Consider the following 18687-nt stretch of genomic DNA (forward strand, 5'->3'; position numbering starts at 1 on the left):
GTTCCTTGTGAATTTAACAAATCAAAGTCAGGTTTCTATGGGTCTGTACAGTAATTGAACATGGTGAAATGACGAACCTGACAGCTTAGAGCCTACTGCATTTGGGCTAAATCAATACTTAGGTCCCCCTCTCATGAGCCAATAAGCCCCTATCAAACTACCTGAAATGAATAAGCCCCCCCCCCCCTCCCAGCTTAATTTAATAGAGGATTTACATATAAAGTAAAAGAAATCTTTAGTTTTATTCATTTCATAACCATGATCATGAACAACCTGTGCAGAAAATTAACAGAATAGCATATAATCAAATTAATTGTATCACCATCCACGAAAAAATGTCATGAGATACCCATCTAAATTAATCCTAATGATGCTGTCATCCCAAGATTAAAAAATAAATTTGGTCAGACCTGGTCAGTTGTGGACATCTATATATTAGACTAAAAATGATAGTATATTGCAGCCTCATTTACTATAGTGATTGTCATAGGATTGGACCAGTACATCAATACAACAGTGCAGCTTGTCGGTTTAATTAAATTTTAATTTTAATTTAATCTTTACAATGAAAATATAGAAAGGAACAATTCAAAACAACATCCACTCCTTGTATAGTTTGAAAAATAATTCATTCCTATCCACCTTCCTTCTTCTCAGGACCAGCAGACTACCTTTTCATCATACACCTCTACCTATAGACAGGAACAAAGAAACTATATTGTTATTACATTTAATTATCCTTTTCCTAATTATGAGAGTATGTGGACCGCGTGGCACTAATGAAATAGTAGAAGATAATATAGGTAAGTTGTAGTGCTTGGGAACGGGGTTATTCCGGGTGAAAGCCCTTGGAATTAAATTCGGAAAAATTAATTTCCGACCTCGCTGGGATTCGAACCCACGACCTTCGGAATTGTACTACCGATGCTCTACCAGCTGAGCTAGAGGTCAGACTGAGAGCAGGCCGGGGTGAAATAGATGTTAGGTCGCAGTAATTATGATGCAAAGATGAGAGTATGTGGACCGTGTGGCACTAATGAAATAGTAGAAGATAATATAGGTAAGTTGTAGTGCTTGGGAACGAGGTTATTCCGGGTGAAAGCCCTTGGAATTAAATTCGGAAAAATTAATTTCCTATATTATACCTATATTATCTTCTACTATTTCATTAGTGCCACGCGGTCCACATACTCTCATCTTTGCATCATAATTACCGCGACCTAACATCTATTTCACCCCGGCCTGCTCTCAGTCTGACCTCTAGCTCAGCTGGTAGAGCATCGGTAGTACAATTCCGAAGGTCGTGGGTTCGAATCCCAGCGAGGTCGGAAATTAATTTTTCCGAATTTAATTCCAAGGGCTTTCACCCGGAATAACCCCGTTCCCAAGCACTACAACTTACCTATATTATCTTCTACTTTTCCTAATTAGTATGTAAAGAAATTTCTTCCTAAAGATTATGGCTGAAGCCCCATAGAGAGGTTGGAATCCTAATAATTATAAGCTTATAACAAATTTCTCTAGAAGTTCACATTAACTGAAAATTGTTTCAACAATTTTGGAAACCATTTATTACAGACTGTAAGTAGCTAGATTATTAGCTACCTTGGGCAGCTCTAAGAGCTATGATAGTTTTTATTTCTTCCATGGTTTGTAACCCTTTAAACTTCCTCTATCTAGTACCTTATATATATATCCTTTCTTATCCATGCATTCATAGCACATAGTGTAATATTAGTTATTTACATAGTGAAAGTGAAAAATCTTCAAAAAATAATTTAAGGCCATAACTTCTGTTTTTACTTTTAGATTTTAATACAAATTAGACCTTCCTTGTCATTTCTAGAGTGTGAAAAGAACACGAGTTTACTGCATTAGCGTACAACAGTGAGCCAAGATGGCCGATTTAGGCATGACAGGTCAGCTTTTTGAAATTACTGTGTAAAGCCTGCACAATTTTTCAAGGCAAATGACTATGCCCAGTTAATTCTATAGCTTATTAGCTCTTAAATGATAACAAATAGAAATTTGGGGAAAAGCAAAAATAAATAGAAATTTTACTTTTTCTTACTCGGGGTAGCATTCACTCTAATGATATTTTAGCAATAAAAGTCTTACGAACTATGCCAGTATTTTTGGTGACAAAGATAAGCAATTTAAAAAACAACTACAATAAACAAGATTGAGGTGTTCAAGCTACCTTATATAGATATTTCAACAACCAAAAACTTGAAGATCTTGGTAAACCTAAACAAGGAAAATTACCCAAGATTTGAGGATATGCTGAGGTAGCTGGGATGGTCTTAATATTTCCTTTAACACCATATGCCACACAATTTTTCAGTACAAAAAAATTGCACACCTGTAAAGATAAAAGAAAGGCCATTCTAATAGAGGTAATTTCCATCTTGGGGAATAGTAAAACTTTCGAGTAAATTGACTTTGAATTTGAGTAAAAATTAGCTTACACGCAAATTTGGCCAGCAAACAGCCTCCTATTTCAGACGATCGGCTTTCGACTAAAAGTTATAATTCAACAAAATGAAAATATCAAAGAATAATTTCTCACCTTAAAGAAAGATTTCCTCAATTTACTGGTTAGATTTTAAATACAACAGGAACAAAGATAACCATGTCTTGAGGTTTTTCCCTTTCGGGCACATTTTGACGAGTGATTTATCTCCAAATAAAAGGACGATGTACTTGTTGATATGCTCATGTGCTAGTCCTTCGTCTCTAGTTTTGATCCTCTTTGAAGCCCTTCCATCGAATGCCTCTAAATTCTGAGAACGTTGATCAGAAAACCCACAGACTGTGCATTACAAACAAAATGGCGGCTGAAATTCTTTTGTTTTCTATTAACGCGCGCATGCGCAGTACAAATTGTCTATATGCTCCTTTCTTCCACTTCAACACTTCCCTACCAACATGGAAAAAAACTTTGAGTAACTTATTCTCCTTATTTCTCTTTGAGATAGAGTTGAACAAAAGAGAGTTTCAGTTTCCACCGGATTCCAAATGTAACAGGTAGCCGCTATGGAAGATATATATGGAGCATATTTTCAAGTTGTGACAAAGTTTGGGCTTCCTGTGTATTCAACGGGTGAGAAGGTCTGGACAGGAAAATAGGCATCATAAATAAAATAAACAAAATAAAATAACTTTTTTTTTTTTTTAAATAAAATTTATAAACTTATTTAGGAAAACAACTTCATTGAACGGTGCAGAAAAATAAGAAGACCACGATTATTGCTTTCAGCCGGCTCCAGCTTTGAAGTTTTAAAAGAAAAGAAACGATTTATTTTAAAAAGTCTACAAATTAAAACAAAACAATTTATTTTCGTGTGTATGACGTACTTTCACATACGTTTGTAACTTATCTTGAATATGCTTGCTGTATTGAGAGGCTGAAACTCAGACAAAGAGCCCTAGTTCACAATTTAGTACATTAAATACCAAAACTGAACACCAGATTTCCAGTTGTGACTCCGTGGCGCAATGGTAGCGCGTCTGACTCCAGATCAGAAGGCTGCGTGTTCGAGTCACGTCGGGGTCACTCAATTTTTTTTTTCCTGTTTTTTTACTAAAGAGTTTTTTATTTGCTGCATTTATGTACCTAACTAACTACCATAGTTTCATTTTTTGTTCTGTACGCAATTTTTTTAAAATGTCAATATTTATATTCAGCCGGAAATAGAGGATATTACATTAGACTTGCCCCAAGTCGACCTCACAAGTGAGCGCAGCGAACGAGTGAGAGATTTTTAACACGAGAAGATAAATTGCGTATCTCTAAGCGCCCATGTAATAGCTATTTCATTGGTAAAAAATAGCTATTTCATTGGTATTTATATAATAAGTTAATTTATTTCATGATCGATCCTTTCTTTTTACCATTGCTTACCGAAACCATTACTCTTAGCAAACGAATAAAAGCAAAAAGAAACTTATTCTAGAGACCGTACATTAATTACTAATTATAGGAAGGATTAAAGATTGTAGTAACGCTTAGATTTTTTTTTCTTTTCAGCTCCCCCTTCCCCCCCCCCCCCCCCCCCCCCCCCCCCCGCCCTCTCCCATCTCTCTCTCTCTCTCTCTCTCTCTCTCTCTCCCCTGAAGCTGACACATTCAACTCCCCTTCCCGTTAGATAAAGAGGGAAGGGCGGATCCAGAGGGTTAAAATCCCTAGTGAAAACCTTGGATATTTCCCTGAGGCGGGTACCTACTGGCAGAGATACTAGTGATTAAAGTATAACAAAAGAGAATAAGAATGATGATCGATCAAAGTATTGACATGGCTCTAAAAAAGTTACTGCAGCAGTCGGTGAGAAGTCTCGCGTTGAGACGTGGGCTAGGCTTAAGTAAACTCGTACAACCCCCAGTAATATATGTTATATACAGCAAACAGAGAAGGAAAGAGGATTCGAGAAACGTAATCAATCCAATATGCGACAGACTTCCCTTCCTTTTGGACCTCTTCGTATTCTAGATCACTATTGGTTTTGGATTTGGATGCGGAGATTTCGATACCATATGCTATGAGACATTCGAAAAGAGCCAAGAATATGAAGGTGAAGGACACCATAAGATACCAATCGAGTGCTTTAGGGTAACTGACACGCGGCATGGCAGCATTGATAGATCCCATAACACTCGACGAAATAATGGATTTGGTCATCATATGTCCGCTTGGCAAATGTTGGGCAAATATGGTGCTCTATATTTGCCCATACATTTGCCTATGCAGGCAAAGGTCGGGGTAAATTTCTAATAAATTTGCCATTGCTTTGCCATACATCTGAACACATGGGTAAATATGTTATATATTTGCCCTTAGTTTAGACGCATTTACCCAGTGGGGATATATGATAACCGTTTTTGCCCTATATTTGCCCTATTGTCAAATGAAGGGCACATATGAAATCAACTTTGCACTAGGCTTTGCCCCATATTTACCTGGGGAGCAAATACAATACCCCAAACTGAGTATATCCGATGTGAGGTTTCCGTTTCAATTTATTGCAATCAAAACTTTTCAAAACAAATCAATAATTTTTCAACTGAATTATGATGGATGTTGGCTTGTTTTTACGACTTACGAGGGGGGAGTGCATGCAGGTCCATCTCAGTCATATGTGTCAATTTTTTCTCCTAACGCATGACATCAATGTTGCGACCACATTAATTCAATCATTGTTTTGCTTTGATGTCATGAAAGTGAGGTTATATGCGTTGATACACACAGGAAAAAACGCGGACGATGTATTTTTAATATGCGTAAGTCGTACATGCGTTTTTTCCAGTGACAATAAGAAAACTCATTAACCCATTAACCTCAGCTGCATTTCAAACCGCTAACATCTGTAATATTATTTGAAGCATCAATTTTGTTTAGTCTAAACATATGAATTCATCTTTTTTATTGGCAATATATGCAATTTCATTCATAATTATTTTAATTCATCTAATTTTAAACTCATCAAAGAATTCATTCAATTTTCATTTTGACTATCTAGTTACTGATGCACAGTTCAAACAGTTTATTTTTGATAGCTTTGAATATTTTTCCTGGATGATACTTTACTGTCATCTCCATCATCCGTACAATTTACGTAGTAAAGGACAAACAATTAATACTCTTTCTTTGTCAATAACATCGTAAGCAGCAACAAACTGGCTGTGTATCCTTTGTATGGGAATGAATGTAGAGGGCCCTTCCATTTCAAACAAGTTTCTGCACCAAATTTCATGTGGTCTGCCAATCCTGTGTCTTTCTGGATGTCGCTGATACCATCGAACCTTTGCCATACACAATGATTCCTGCTTGCCATCAATTATAATGGTTTGTTTAAGAAAGAAATCGACAACACCGGGGCGCAAGTCAAATGAATCGGTCTCAATACTGCCACTATATTGGCCACACCAACTTGCAGGAATGAAGGAAGAACGTTCCAGTCTAGAGTCAGAGGACCCTAGCTTTGTCCCCGAATATCCAATGGTACTAATTCTCTCAAACGTATCGGTAACACATTCAATGACCGAGTGTTGAGGTAAAATTGTTTCATAAGCTTTAAAGAGATATTCTGTATAGTCATCATCAAGAACATCAATGGATCGAGGTGAAAAACATGAGTATGCATTCATATTGCTCCACTCTAAGCAACGTAGTACTTGACCAACTGAAAGATTAAGTGTTGATGGTATTGATGGGATGCTTTCGCCAAGTGTTCCTACTTGTTGTGCCTCCTGAAGAAGTTGAAATACTGGTTGGAAAGTTTCTCGAAATCTCTCTGGTAAAGGGATATCTCTTAGTTCATGCTTTTGGAGAAATTTTCTCATGATTTGTATTTCAACAGATCTATTGTTAGTTCGAAACGCTCCTAAAATCCCATTGAAACGTTCGAAGCTGAAAAGCCAAGATGAATATACAGGCCCGTAATCTAAAATACATTGTTTGAGGTGCAGGTGTAGATGCATGTTTGGCGTAACACGTTCCTTTCCATATCGTTTTTCAAACGATTTACAAAATTCCACTAGGTAATCATGTCCTTCTTGTAGCTCTTCAGTTGTAATAAGTGGAGAGCAAAGGTGAAAGCAGGACAATACGAATAACCTCCACAGCTCCAAATCATCTGTTGGAACGATATTCCAAATGCAGAATACAGAATACAAGAGAGTCCATGTTTTCCACTGATCAGCAGTAAATCCTCCAAACGATGTTGATATCTTTTTCGGGAGACGCCCAATAAATGATGGTGCTTTGACGTCATCTACCTTTTCCTGGATTTTATTCAAATTTTCTTTAGAAATAATTGGCGTTTCAGCATTTAGCCATACATTTTTCATTAAATGTTTTGCTGTCCCTAAAAACAAATTGTGCATAGGATCAACAACATGGTAACGAGTACAATCGAAGTAAGGCAACTGTAAGAGTTCAGAATATCTTGTTCCAGTGGAAGTTTCAATTTGGTTTCGTTCATCAGCGGTTGTTGCATTGAGTATTTTCTGAGCCTCTCTTCGGTGCTCTTCATTTGTCCTTGGTGTATCGTCATCTTCGAAACCTGAAAAATCCATGCTACTAAAATCTCCGGGAAAAAATCTTGTGCACTTTGAGCACCCTCGGTGAGCAGTACATCCTAAGAAACCGCAAACTTTTCTTAGTGCAGGAATGTCACAAGCAATACAAAGGAGGGCAGCTCGAAAACATCTTGCTGTTCTACTCCCATGAGGCCGAACTTGGATGCCTTCGTGCCACAATAAGTTCAATTCGGCTACAAGTGGTTGTAAGTACGTATTGATATTCAATTTGGACTCGTGTGGACCAGGTATTACCCCAACTATTATTACGTTTTCCTCTTTGTACCTTTCTTTTCTCGGAAGATTTAGGAGGACCATATATATGACTCCAACGCTATAGACACTGTGCTTAAAAGGCTGAAACCAGTCAACATTCAGCATAAAAGCATAATTATTAGGCTGGGCAAGGAAAGGAGTGCCGTTAAAATATTGCCAATCTTTCCACACTTGGCCATCGTAAATATCAACTAAAATATCGTCCGGTACATTCCGATTTCTCCAAATCTCACATTTTTGTACAAAGTCTGGTCGCTTAATAAAGTGAGTTAGAGTGTCTCTGATGCTTTTATAACAATAAACTTTATGTGGGTACAATTTCGTCTGTCCATTTTTCAAACGAATTTCCTTAAGCAATTCCGCTCCACAAGGTGTGCGGCGAAACAATTGACGGTGATTCGGAAAAGCAATGTGAGAACATGGTTTAGCAATGACACGCCCGAATCTTGTTGTTATGCAGTCTTGAAAACGGTATAGGGTGTCGCATTTCGGACAAACAACATACTTTGAATGCTTATCTTTAAAAGAAAGATAATTTTTCAAGAGTTTGAAGGAGCTCGGGAAAACCAATACTGCGGTTGGGAAAATGATTGGCGAAAGCTCACACAAAACCTGAAAAATCGCTTTAAAAAAGGCGAGGAGAATATCAATGCCTCGGTCTGGTACAGAAAAGTATGCAGACCAAAAGCACACAAACAAGGCAATCCAGTTAATAAGGGTCACTCGGGAACTTGCTTCGACGGCAACGCTTATTTCTGCACTAGATTGTTCAAAATCTCTTTCTACGTCTTCGATATCAATATCCCAAGTTTCAACCAATCTCCTTCTTTCATTTCCTCTTATCTCTTCATGGTCAGATTCACTGTCCAACTTGTCATCCCAAAACACTTGATCTTCTTCCTCAAAGTCATTTATTCCGTCTCCTTTAAACATAAGCAAATACGATGTATTTTATTCATTCGGCATTGCATAACTGCAACATAGTATAAGATAAAGTCTGAAACCATTATAATACTAGAAAAAAAAAATGTCAGTAAAAAAAACCTCATGGGCTAAGGGACCGGTCATTATTTAAGTTGGGGGGGGGGGGGGGGGAGAAAAAATTGGGGGGGGGGGGGGGGGGCTGAAATTTTTGCTAGTGAAAGTCTTGAAATTTAAAAATGACTTTTAGGGAAAATTTTTAAATTTTTTACTACAATCCATGGGGGGTTTTCGATAAACTTGGATGCCTTCAAAGGGGGGGCCTTGAAATTTTTTTGCGTCACTGACAATTTCTCCTCCACCCCCCCCCCCCCCCCTACCTCCAACTTAAATAAGTACCGGTCCCTAAATGTATAATTTTGACCCAAATTTTGCTCTGAAAATAAATGATTTCCATTGAAAATAAAATATAAATTTCTAAGTCAGCAAAACAACAATTTATAATTCGTGAAAGAAAAATGATAAATCGAAAATAAAAAACCCAAGAGACATATTAAATAAATTACTTATAATTGTATTTCTCTAACTTGACAAACATGTTTTGCCGGATACCATGCTATCTCAGGATGACCACAGTCATGAATTGATTTGGAGACGAAAATGTACAGCAATATCCATTTGAACATAGTAAATTCTTTTTGGCGTTTTAAATGAGTTATCTCTAGCTATGATTTTATAAACTCTTTGAATGAACCTTTCTGAATGAACACTGAGGTTTTAATGGCAACCATAAGCCGATTACTTAATAATGCACCCTTCTTAAAAGTAACGGTGAAAACGAGGCTAAGATAGAAATAGAAAAGAATCATTTGTACCTCTAACTTAATCTCGCTTCAATAACACTAATGCTTGGTAGTAAATCCAATAGGGGAGCTAGATCATGTGCAAATCAGCCGCTTGTTAAAGATTCAGTCTTTTATCTATGCAGTTTGACTTTATCATTTAAAGATTATATAATCTAATCATCAAATAAACGTATAACATCAATACCTTTTTGTGAAGTAGCTGGTAAGAATTCGTCACTTGATGGTTGGTTTGTATTTGGCACATCAGAGGAGTCTTGATCAGTTTGGTCCAAAACGTTTATCTCGCTGTAGTCATTAGAAGAAGTGTCGTTCTGGCCGTCAATCTCGTGAGTGAAAATACTATCATTTGAGTCTTCGTCGTCATTCCGCTGTAATTGCCATTGATTTGTTAAAGGATCATAAAATTCTTCTTTGTGACGGCAAAATACTCTGTAATGTAAATCTTCGTTACAATGAAAGCAATGATAACGCTTTGACATCGCAGAAGACATTTTGTTTTCCAGAACTATATAATTAAAAAGACGTTGTGTATCATTGGGATAATTACTCAAAATCCAAGCATTTTGAATGGCTAACAGCCATATTCCAGCGTAATAAAGTTCCACGTCCATCAACCACATGCCATTGGACAAAAGCACGCCGGATCTTTATTACCGCGCCCTTTTCCTTAGAGCTGTCACTGTTGGCGGCAGATAATGGTACGATGGTTTTAGAGCTAGAAGCTAATCAAGTTTATTGCAATGATATTTCGTGAATCTAGGCTTTAGAAAAAATTTCATAACTTTATAAAATGGAGCAAATAGCTTTAAGATAATAGATATATTACTTAACATGAATCCTGGATACAACTTCAGCATTTTTATAAGACAGTTATTCCTTTTTTTATTATTAGACTTCATTATATGAACGTATATGTCATCACAAGTCACGTGATACGCCGTGATAGATAGGGGGTAGATTTGTTCGGTGGATGTGCTTATTCGTTCATTCGCCTTTTGGTCACAAACAGGTAACAAACTCTGTCGGTCATCTAGTTTCTCGCACATTCTATATCTTTGCTTATAAATTGCGTTCATTCGTCGCGATCAAAAAATGGGAAGAACATCTACACCTTTACCAGGACGCCCAATGCCAATCCATTCTGTTACTGCAACTACCAGTACAAGCAGTACGAGTAGACATACTGAAAATGGCGCCAATTCTCAAAGGCTTAATATACTTATTCCCTCTGTCCCTGGTGGTAACGAGGATGTGCTAAGAGAACACAGAAATCGCCTATTGCAAGCAACAAGCGAGAATGAGAACGTTGACCCCGACAGCGAAAAAGAAGAAATTTCTTCAAATTTCGAAACGATTGTAAAACAGTTTAAAGAACTGCAAGAACAAAACCGCCAAATACCAGCCGCCTTAAAAGAAAGCCAGCAGAACAAGGACAACAGCAAGACCAAGATTACTGTCTCAAAGGCTGTTGCAGTAAGTAAAGTGGCAATATTTAAAAAAGCAAGCTATTTTTATTGATAATTTTACTGGGAATTCTTGGCGCGAAGAGTAGTTGGTATAATTATGCAGCGGTATAATTTATGCAATGCTAAAATTGGCGGGAAACCCGCCATGGCAGTGGTTAATGCTACCAAACTTTACTATTGATTTCCAATAACAAGACACTGAATGATAATGATAATTTCCTTTTTTGTAAAGGAATTGATTTGATTTCGATTTTTTTCCCAATATTATACAATCACAGCCATAAAAATAATGAAAACATTATTACTATGTCTAAGAATAACTTAAGGTACATCTTATGATTTTAATGAATTATATTATGTTATTACAGTCTGAAGTACGCTTGGTAGCAAAGAAATTACGGGACAGGGAAGAAAACCCTCTTATATGGGATTTTACTAAAGCGTAAGTATAAAAATTTAATAAAAATGATCTTGTCTGAATCATCCATAGTTTCTTTCCATATTAAGTTTCCACTTACCACTCAAATATGGCATTTCCTAATTAGTTTCAGAGATGACGTCAACGAACAGATTAATAACGCAATAAGGGTTAGAGTTCTGAATGTTCATAAGGATGTCTCTGCCGTCGAGTTAGAAGGTATTTATGTATTTTATATTACGAAGTGCGAAAGGCCTTATGCACCTATCAAAGTTAACCCGGGGGGAGGGGTGAGGACAAAGGGTGGTGGTGGTCGGGGGGGGGGGGGGGGAGGGGGTAACGAAATCCTTTTAGAAATATTCAAATGCCGAAGGGAGGGGAAGCAGTTTGAAATAAAATAACACGGAAAAGAAAAAAAAAAAAAACAAAAAAAACAAAACAAAACAAAGCAAAAACAAATGGATGCTAAAGGAGTAATTGTCGGCCAAATGCCAAAATTTCTAACAAATTTTGTCTCAAGTTTTAATATATGGGTACTTGATATAATTTCAGCTGCCCTTAAAAGTCACTTTCTGACGAGAAGAAAGAGAAACAAAAGAGAGCGTTCAGGGGCCCTTGGAAGGCATCAAAAGATGCAGCGGAAAACACAAAGAAAACAAAATGTAAGTAAACTGAATTTGCAACGATTATGACTTTGTTTAATAAGAAACTTTGACTGACGGTGTTTTTTTTTTTCTTTTTTCTTTTAGCTCCTAAAATCCAGATCCAAGGCAGCGGACTTGTCAACCTCGCTATCACCAGGGGACAAAGAGAAAGTCAAGGCAATTATGAAACTGGAGTATATGTCATCAGAGGAGTCGATGTCAGAGGCGGATGACCAGGCTGATGACGATACAGCGGACAGTGGCTCTGATAACGAAGGGGGCCCTACTAAGCAGAGTAAAGTTTTAATAAAACACCCTCTGCCATGGAGAAGCCCCCTAGCTAATCAGTTCATGGAAAGCATGGACCGAAAGGCAAAAAGGAGGCTGTCAGAGCGCAGTCTCACCATGCTTTTGAAGCGGAAAATCGGGGAGCCGTCAAGACGCCCAAGGCCATCTGGAGGTCCCGAATGGGCATTGAGAGCCTAAAGGTTTTTATCAAATCAAGGGCACTGGGACACCGAACGTGGTTGGGGTTTCTACGAGTTTTATGAATTAAATCTTGTGTCACTGTTCCTCCGTTCCTTTGGCCTGATTTCTAGGGTTTTCGTTCTTCTTTCGATTACTTGAACGTTATACTCGTTTACTTGAAGAAATCCAAAGGTCAAACGGTATAGCAGCGGCTATTTAAGCCTATTGACCTTTGGATTTCTTCAAGTAAACAAGTATAATGTTCAAATAATCGAAAGAAGAAGGAAAACCCTAGAAATCAGGCCAAAGGAACGGAGGAACAGTGACACAAGATTTAATTCATAAAACTCGTAGAAACCCAACCACGTTCGGTGTCCTTAATTAAGTTTTTGCAGTTATAAATGAAGTGTACTACTACAGAATATCTAAAAAGAATCGTACATAAGCCACAGATCGATTGACAACTAAATATATTATGATCTCCTTTCACAAATTCTGTCACAAGATGAAACAAACACCTATAATTAATTTACAGAACTAGCATTTTCAATTAGTTGTAGTTAACAAATTGTTCATAGTTAATCAGTCGTCAAGAAAAGGAAATTCACAATAAAAATGTTTCAGTATGATTTATGTCTTTTTTCCTGCTTCTTAGTATAGGTTAGCTATGTTTAAAGTATGAGGTGGTTGTCACGACATATATCGTTTCTATTTTTTTTGGCCTGCCATAAGTGACAATAGCTGAAGACTGATAATATAGTTAAATTTAGCAAATATGATGAGCATAATTCAACTGAGCAAATATGGCTAAGACGCGCTGGTACATCTAAGGCATTAAGGGGGCATTAATCACATATACGGTCAGAGCATATCGCATGGTATATATAAGGCATAAATCACATATACGGCCTGGAAAAATACAGGGTATATGTAAGGCATTAATCACATATACGACCTGGGCAAAGACAGGGTATACGTAAGGCATTAATCACATATACGGCCTGGGCAAACACAGGTTATATGTAAGGCATAAATCACATATACGACCTTGGAAAATACAGGGTATATGTAAGGCATAAATCACATATACGGCCTGGGAAAACACAGGGTATATGTAAGGCATAAATCACATATACGGCCTGGGCAAAGACAGGGTATATGTAAGGCATAAATCACATATACGGCCTGGGAAAATACAGGGTATATGTAAGGCATTAATCACATATACGGCCTGGGCAAAGACAGGGTAAATGTAAGGCATTAATCACATATACGGCCTGGGAAAATACAGGGTATATGTAAGGCATAAATCACATATACGGCCTGGGGAAACACAGGGTATACGTAAGACATAAAACACATATACGGGCTGGGCAAATACGTGCACATATCAAATGAGCATTCACATTTACTACCGGGTAAATGTATGGATGATATGATATCTGCTATATATTTGCCGTTTGGGATTTTACTGGGCCATACGGACTTTGCCATCTGTGCCCATGGGATAAATGTGTAGGTACATATCATATACAGTCATTGGGCAAATATTGTCTACTATTAGTCAAATATGATATTTGCCCATATATTTGTCTATATGTTTGCCTACATGACAAATCCATTTTTTCGTCGAGTGTAAGGAACATGATAGTCAGTATCGTAGTGATTCCCAGGGCCATACGATTGCCTATGTCATTTCTGTCCATCCAGAAGACTATCCAACTGAGCATGACAATGAAGATGTCTGGCGCGTATACTTGGATCAAGAAGTAACCAAGGCGACGTTCAAATAAAAAATGTACTGATATGAGAGAGAAGTTGCCTGTTTAAAGAGAAAAATCGAGAATAAGGTAAGCCTTGATTGATCTAGGTATTCGATTCATTAGCCGGTTTTTTCGTTAAATTACATAAAAAAACGACTGAGGCCAGTGGTTTACACATGCGAAGAGCCTAAAGAATGGAATGACTTAGCTTAACGGACCTGTTGAAAGAACCGCAGTGTTGCTCGCCAGTTGGCTTGACTTGAAGTAGAACTGAGCAAGCTCGCGCCGTCCAACTTCTACAGCACTGTCATCTCGCCACTTGTAGACAATATCTGAAGTGGGATAGCTGTCTGTAATCAAAATGCCAAAAAAATATCATATCGGCTCAGTTACAAATAAATCCATTATAAAAAATGTATTATGATGGCTAACACTATGAAAAACATGGTATCGTATTTTGCAAAACGAAATTATGCGAATTACGCGAGCAAGTCATTTGCATTTTTTATTCTTTCACATCGTTTCGTTCTGAATTTTTCGTTTCCTATTCCTTCGTTTCGCAAAATCTCATAAGCTCCATAAGAGAGCCATTTAGACTCAATTTTAATTTAGAGATTTTAGAAATTACATTTTGGAGCATGAAGGAACAGAAATTTGCGCAATGATAATATGATAATATTTTTAAAAAAACGCTGAGTTAACAAGTCGCATGTGCATCAAACGAACTGGGTCAACCTAAAATTTAGAGCATTACTTACAGCTTCCGAATACAAGATTACACTTCTGAGTATCCATTGGAAAGTCCCTGAGATCCATCTTACACTCTGCAGTTACTTGGGAACTGTGAACAAAATGCACATGCTCAGCATACATGTGGAAACTGTGACACGTGATATATTGCAAGGGTCATATCATGCAAAATCATAGTACGAATTAAAAATCGGGGGGGGGGGGGTATTTTTAATTTTTGGCAAGTCTTTAAACGCGTGCTCTGTTATACCGGAAGTCCACGAAATCCTGGTCTCAAAAAATGGATTATGCCAGAGCCCTCGTTTCTAACGCAGGCCAGATAAACGTAGGCTCTGGGTACGAGATTGCCTGTTCCGGTATTTTCATAAACAATGCAAAAAATAAAAATAAAAAAAAACCAGTGCAACCTAATCCCGCTGAAAACCCATTTGTGAAATTCCCCTTGTTAATCAATCTTGATTGCCCATCTCCACTAAATACAGATTTTTCTAAGACTTACAGTCTGCTGTATAACACCAGTCCATCAGGATGTAAGAACACCAAACTGTTAACCGAATCACTCGCCTCCGCAAGATTTGATTCCCTAGCGTTTTCACAGTACGCATCGGGTTTCCACAGTTGTGATGCAGACAATCCTGTCATGGCTAAAGTATGGTTGACTTTTCCAACGAGACGATCGTCCTTCCAGTATTGGCGAAGGTAGAAATATACTTTGTATTCCTAAATAAAGGAAGAAAATAATATCAATTTACTAATCATTTCTGACACGTAAAATCTGCTTTCCTCGACTCTCTGGATTTCTCTCCCTCTGTACCCCTCCACTCGCCTCTCATTCTTTCTCTGTCTTTATGCGCCACTTCCTCGATCTCCTAAAAGGTCTGTGCGACATAAGCATATACGCAGACGGACAAGAAAAAAAAACATGACATCTGTAATTTCAGGTGTGTAATAAAAATAGCAAGTAATAATTATGAACATGAGTATGAAACATTTCCAGTATTTTCCACAAAAAAATTTATCTAATATGTCTTAGGCATAAGAAATGAAATAAAAATAGTATGGCGCGTATGGAATCCTGGTATTCTTTCCTTTCCTTTCAGGACTGAATCTAGTTTTCCTCTCGCCTTACTGTGCGGACCACTTGAAGAAAATTAGCCAATCACGCATAGAGTGAAAACAAAAAAATCAAACTTAAGTGAAACTTGAACCAATCAGAAGCAAGTGACGAAGCCTACACAAAATGAGTGATTGTGATTGGCTGAGGTCAATATGATACTGATTTTGCTCTCTTCTGATTGGCTAAAGTCTTTAATCTTAAATTTTGTTTAAGTTGTCCCTTATAGTGTGTCCCCTCAACTTCCCTCAGAGAAACACGAACAGCCCACGACGACACCTCCTCGTTTTACTACATACGTCCCTTTCTCTGGATCGTCGCCTTACCATACTCGTCTCGTCGATATTTGCAAATGAATTCACGTAAACACTGACCGACACCTCAATTGGTCCACCTAACGCATAAAAACAGATTGAAGTAAGACTGTGATATAAAATCCTGCCCCTCTTCTCAAGTTCATGACAAGTAAAGCAGACTAAAGTTTTGTCCATTCTCACCTCTTTCCAAATGTTATATCGATATTTATTGTTAAGTTTGATTTTGTTAAACGCACTTTGAAACGAACTTTCGTTTAGTGGCGGATTACCTTCGTGGCTTGGTCTTAAATCTTTATCGTAATCTTCGAAGATCTTCTCCATAAGCCCCTTTGATGATGAATTGCTGGCAGAACTGTTTGATAATCGAAGGGAAAGTTAGCCCGCACCATAACATCATCTAATAATGCATACATAGAGGTTTTGCACCATCACGTGTCCATCCCATAATACTGCTTGGGCTTCCTGTGGTTAGATGGCAGAATATTAAAATCCCTTTGCTCTTGGGAATTTTATTCTTTCTCATGTAAACGATTGTATTATTCCTGCCATCTAACATGGCTGCCGTCACGTGGTGGTGCAAAACCTCTATACTGGCATGTATATGTTTGTAGTCGGGACCCCTGACATATGTTTAATTGTTGCTGATGATGATGACTTTTATGATTGATGATTAAGATGATAATGATAATTATGATGATGGTGATGGTGCACAGGGATGATGATGACGATGATGATTGTTACAGAACTTCTTCCTTTTTATATCTCTTTCTTGACATTAAAAACCAATAAATGTATCAGAAGCATCAACAATTAATCCGAATTAAAATAACAAAGAGATGTTGGCTTTCATTGCGGTTACTAGTCCAAGTTCGCCTTTCCTTCATATTCCTTATCCTCACAGAGCGGCGGTGTTTATGAAATGATGCAACATGCAACAATGGCCTACTTAGACGATACGGCGGCCATCTTGGATCGCAAGGCATCGTGGGGAATCCAGGGGCAAATAAAGCTTGGTTCCAGCTAGTAATGAGGTCGATTGCTATCAACAGCTTACCACAAGAGAACACTACAAGGGATGTGTTAAATAGAGGATATTACATGGGCGGGCGGAGATACGAAATTTATCTTCGAGTGTTGAAAAGATCTTCGACACGAGAAGATAAATTTCGTATCTCCAAGCGCCCATGTAATATTCTGTTTATTATATAATTATCCATAAAATCAACTTAATAAGTATTTTATTATTATAAAAAAATTTTATTTATAAACCAATAGCTTAAATACACATGATAACGATATTTTCACATGTGAAAATAACATGTTATTTTCACATGTGAAAATATCAGTTTTTTGAAAAGGAGAAATATAGGTATTTTATGGATAATTATTATGTACTTATTGACTGAGTGGGAGGGCCGTACGGGAAAATATTTGGTTCGAGGTCATGTCGTACGGACCGAGCGCAGCGAGGTCCGTACAAATGACCGAGAGCCAAATATTTTCCCGTACGGCCCGACCTAACTCAGTCAATAAGCATTTTATCATATGACCCTCACGAAAATAAAAATAATTAAGAAAAAGAAAGCGCGCGGATTGGAGCAGGGCCGGACGGGTTTTTCCGGCCCGCTTAAGTCAACCCGTCCGGCCCCCATCACGTGACTTTTTCCAATGGTTTTATTAGAGCGCGCGAGCAGGGCCGTACGGGTCATATGATAAATGATAAGACGGCACATCGTTCATCTTTACCCATAAAAGAAAGACAAACACACGAAGTTTTATATATTTTACGTCATCTTTGTTTTGTTTTGCCCCCTGGCAAGATGGCCGTCGTATTGTCGAAGTAGTCCAATTATGTACGAAGTATAACTAGCTAATTACCTGGTTGCAAAACAAAGTACACCGATGATCAATAAGATGAGTTGACTTTTCATGGTGCTTATGACTACTGATCCAGCACTTTGGTCGTCTGCTGTTAACTATAATGAAAATAGAAAAGTGACAAAGATATTGATGAATAGAAAAGTTAGAACTTCCGACAAGAAAAAGAACTACATGCACAGACAGACAGAAAGACTGGCTGACCGGCCAACTGACGAACTGTAAAAGAACGCAACGTCAAATTAAAACATCAGCCTGCAGAAAACCGAGATGTAACTGTTGAGTCCTGTTGCGTCCTCCTGTGAATTCAGACGCCATACCGTATTAGCTTACTGCGATTTTCATAAACATGCGAACTCTGTGTCTCCGAGTTGCACTCTGAAATTTGTTTTTTCGCTGCCGTCAATCAAAACTAATCAGTCGATACCTTTCATATTTTTGACGCGACAGCGATAAACCAAATTTCAGCGTGCCATGACTCGGGGACACAGAGTTCGCATGGTTATGAAAATTGTAGTAAGTGAGCACAAATCAACTTATCTAAAAATTGTTAAATCTAGTTACGTTTGAAAAGAAGGTTTCAGTACGTTCGTACATACTATACCATTAATTACCAACAAATATTAATGACACTAAAAATAATGACGACTTAAGATATAGTTGATTTCGTCGTTAAGCAATGTTTGTGCAGATCGACATCATTGTCAATATGTGAATAAAAAATCTACA

At 37.7% G+C, this 18687-nt stretch overlaps 4 protein-coding genes, 1 long non-coding RNA gene and 1 other non-coding gene across 6 annotated transcripts; 3 read left to right on the forward strand and 3 right to left on the reverse strand.

The window, feature by feature from the left end:
- Positions 1-523: 523 nt before the first annotated feature.
- Positions 524-2863, reverse strand: LOC148908700 (uncharacterized). The gene is made up of 3 exons (XR_016120794.1): positions 2570-2863; positions 2201-2362; positions 524-692 (listed from the first exon to the last, which is right to left on the reverse strand). It is a non-coding gene; the product is annotated as an uncharacterized LOC148908700 (long non-coding RNA).
- Positions 2864-3359: 496 nt separating this feature from the next.
- On the reverse strand, positions 3360-9760 carry LOC148908701 (uncharacterized). Its single transcript, XM_089035948.1, has 3 exons — positions 9325-9760; positions 8020-8276; positions 3360-3428 (listed from the first exon to the last, which is right to left on the reverse strand). The coding sequence occupies exons 1-3, from the start codon at positions 9758-9760 to the stop codon at positions 3360-3362; spliced, it is 762 nt and encodes a 253-aa protein (XP_088892074.1).
- Positions 3485-3556, forward strand: Trnaw-cca (transfer RNA tryptophan (anticodon CCA)). Its single transcript has one exon. It is a non-coding gene; the product is annotated as a tRNA-Trp (tRNA).
- Positions 9761-9930: 170 nt separating the features above from the next.
- LOC148908702 (uncharacterized) lies at positions 9931-11229 on the forward strand. The gene is made up of 2 exons (XM_089035613.1): positions 9931-11048; positions 11152-11229. Exon 1 carries the CDS (start codon positions 10233-10235, stop codon positions 10656-10658), a length of 426 nt encoding a protein of 141 aa, XP_088891739.1. The 5' UTR covers positions 9931-10232; the 3' UTR covers positions 10659-11048; positions 11152-11229.
- A 224-nt stretch (positions 11230-11453) lies between these two features.
- LOC148908703 (uncharacterized) lies at positions 11454-12397 on the forward strand. Its single transcript, XM_089035612.1, has 2 exons — positions 11454-11686; positions 11774-12397. The coding sequence occupies exons 1-2, from the start codon at positions 11483-11485 to the stop codon at positions 12152-12154; spliced, it is 585 nt and encodes a 194-aa protein (XP_088891738.1). The 5' UTR covers positions 11454-11482; the 3' UTR covers positions 12155-12397.
- Positions 12398-13262: 865 nt separating this feature from the next.
- Positions 13263-18066, reverse strand: LOC116297882 (gamma-aminobutyric acid receptor subunit beta-4-like). The gene is made up of 7 exons (XM_031706198.2): positions 17959-18066; positions 16350-16432; positions 16090-16157; positions 15149-15369; positions 14658-14740; positions 14118-14249; positions 13263-13958 (listed from the first exon to the last, which is right to left on the reverse strand). Exons 1-7 carry the CDS (start codon positions 18009-18011, stop codon positions 13663-13665), a joined length of 936 nt encoding a protein of 311 aa, XP_031562058.2. The 5' UTR covers positions 18012-18066; the 3' UTR covers positions 13263-13662.
- Positions 18067-18687: the final 621 nt, after the last annotated feature.

This window comes from Actinia tenebrosa, unplaced genomic scaffold (assembly GCF_029948245.1).
Source record: "Actinia tenebrosa isolate PJP-AT-01 unplaced genomic scaffold, QUT_ActTen_1.0 PGA_scaffold3__52_contigs__length_22856419, whole genome shotgun sequence".
Taxonomy (NCBI): domain Eukaryota; kingdom Metazoa; phylum Cnidaria; class Anthozoa; order Actiniaria; family Actiniidae; genus Actinia; species Actinia tenebrosa.

Bases quoted from the DNA above. Each gene is read 5' to 3' on its own strand.
- LOC116297882 (XM_031706198.2), bottom strand. From the start codon at position 18,011: ATGAAAAGTCAACTCATCTTATTGATCATCGGTGTACTTTGTTTTGCA. The intron at 16,158-16,349 runs GTAATCCGCCAC...TTTATGCGTTAG, and splicing joins TTTAAGACCAAGCCACGAAG to GTGGACCAATTGAGGTGTCG. The intron at 13,959-14,117 runs GTCCGTTAAGCT...CTCTTTAAACAG, and splicing joins CACTGCGGTTCTTTCAACAG to GCAACTTCTCTCTCATATCA.
- LOC148908701 (XM_089035948.1), bottom strand. From the start codon at position 9,760: ATGTGGTTGATGGACGTGGAACTTTATTACGCTGGAATATGGCTGTTA. The intron at 8,277-9,324 runs GTATTGATGTTA...TTATGTTTAAAG, and splicing joins ACCAGCTACTTCACAAAAAG to GAGACGGAATAAATGACTTT. The intron at 3,429-8,019 runs GTACCAGACCGA...ATTGTGAACTAG, and splicing joins TTTGGTCTGCATACTTTTCT to GGCTCTTTGTCTGAGTTTCA.
- LOC148908702 (XM_089035613.1), top strand. From the start codon at position 10,233: ATGGGAAGAACATCTACACCTTTACCAGGACGCCCAATGCCAATCCAT.
- LOC148908703 (XM_089035612.1), top strand. From the start codon at position 11,483: ATGGATGCTAAAGGAGTAATTGTCGGCCAAATGCCAAAATTTCTAACA. The intron at 11,687-11,773 runs GTAAGTAAACTG...TTTTTCTTTTAG, and splicing joins AAACACAAAGAAAACAAAAT to CTCCTAAAATCCAGATCCAA.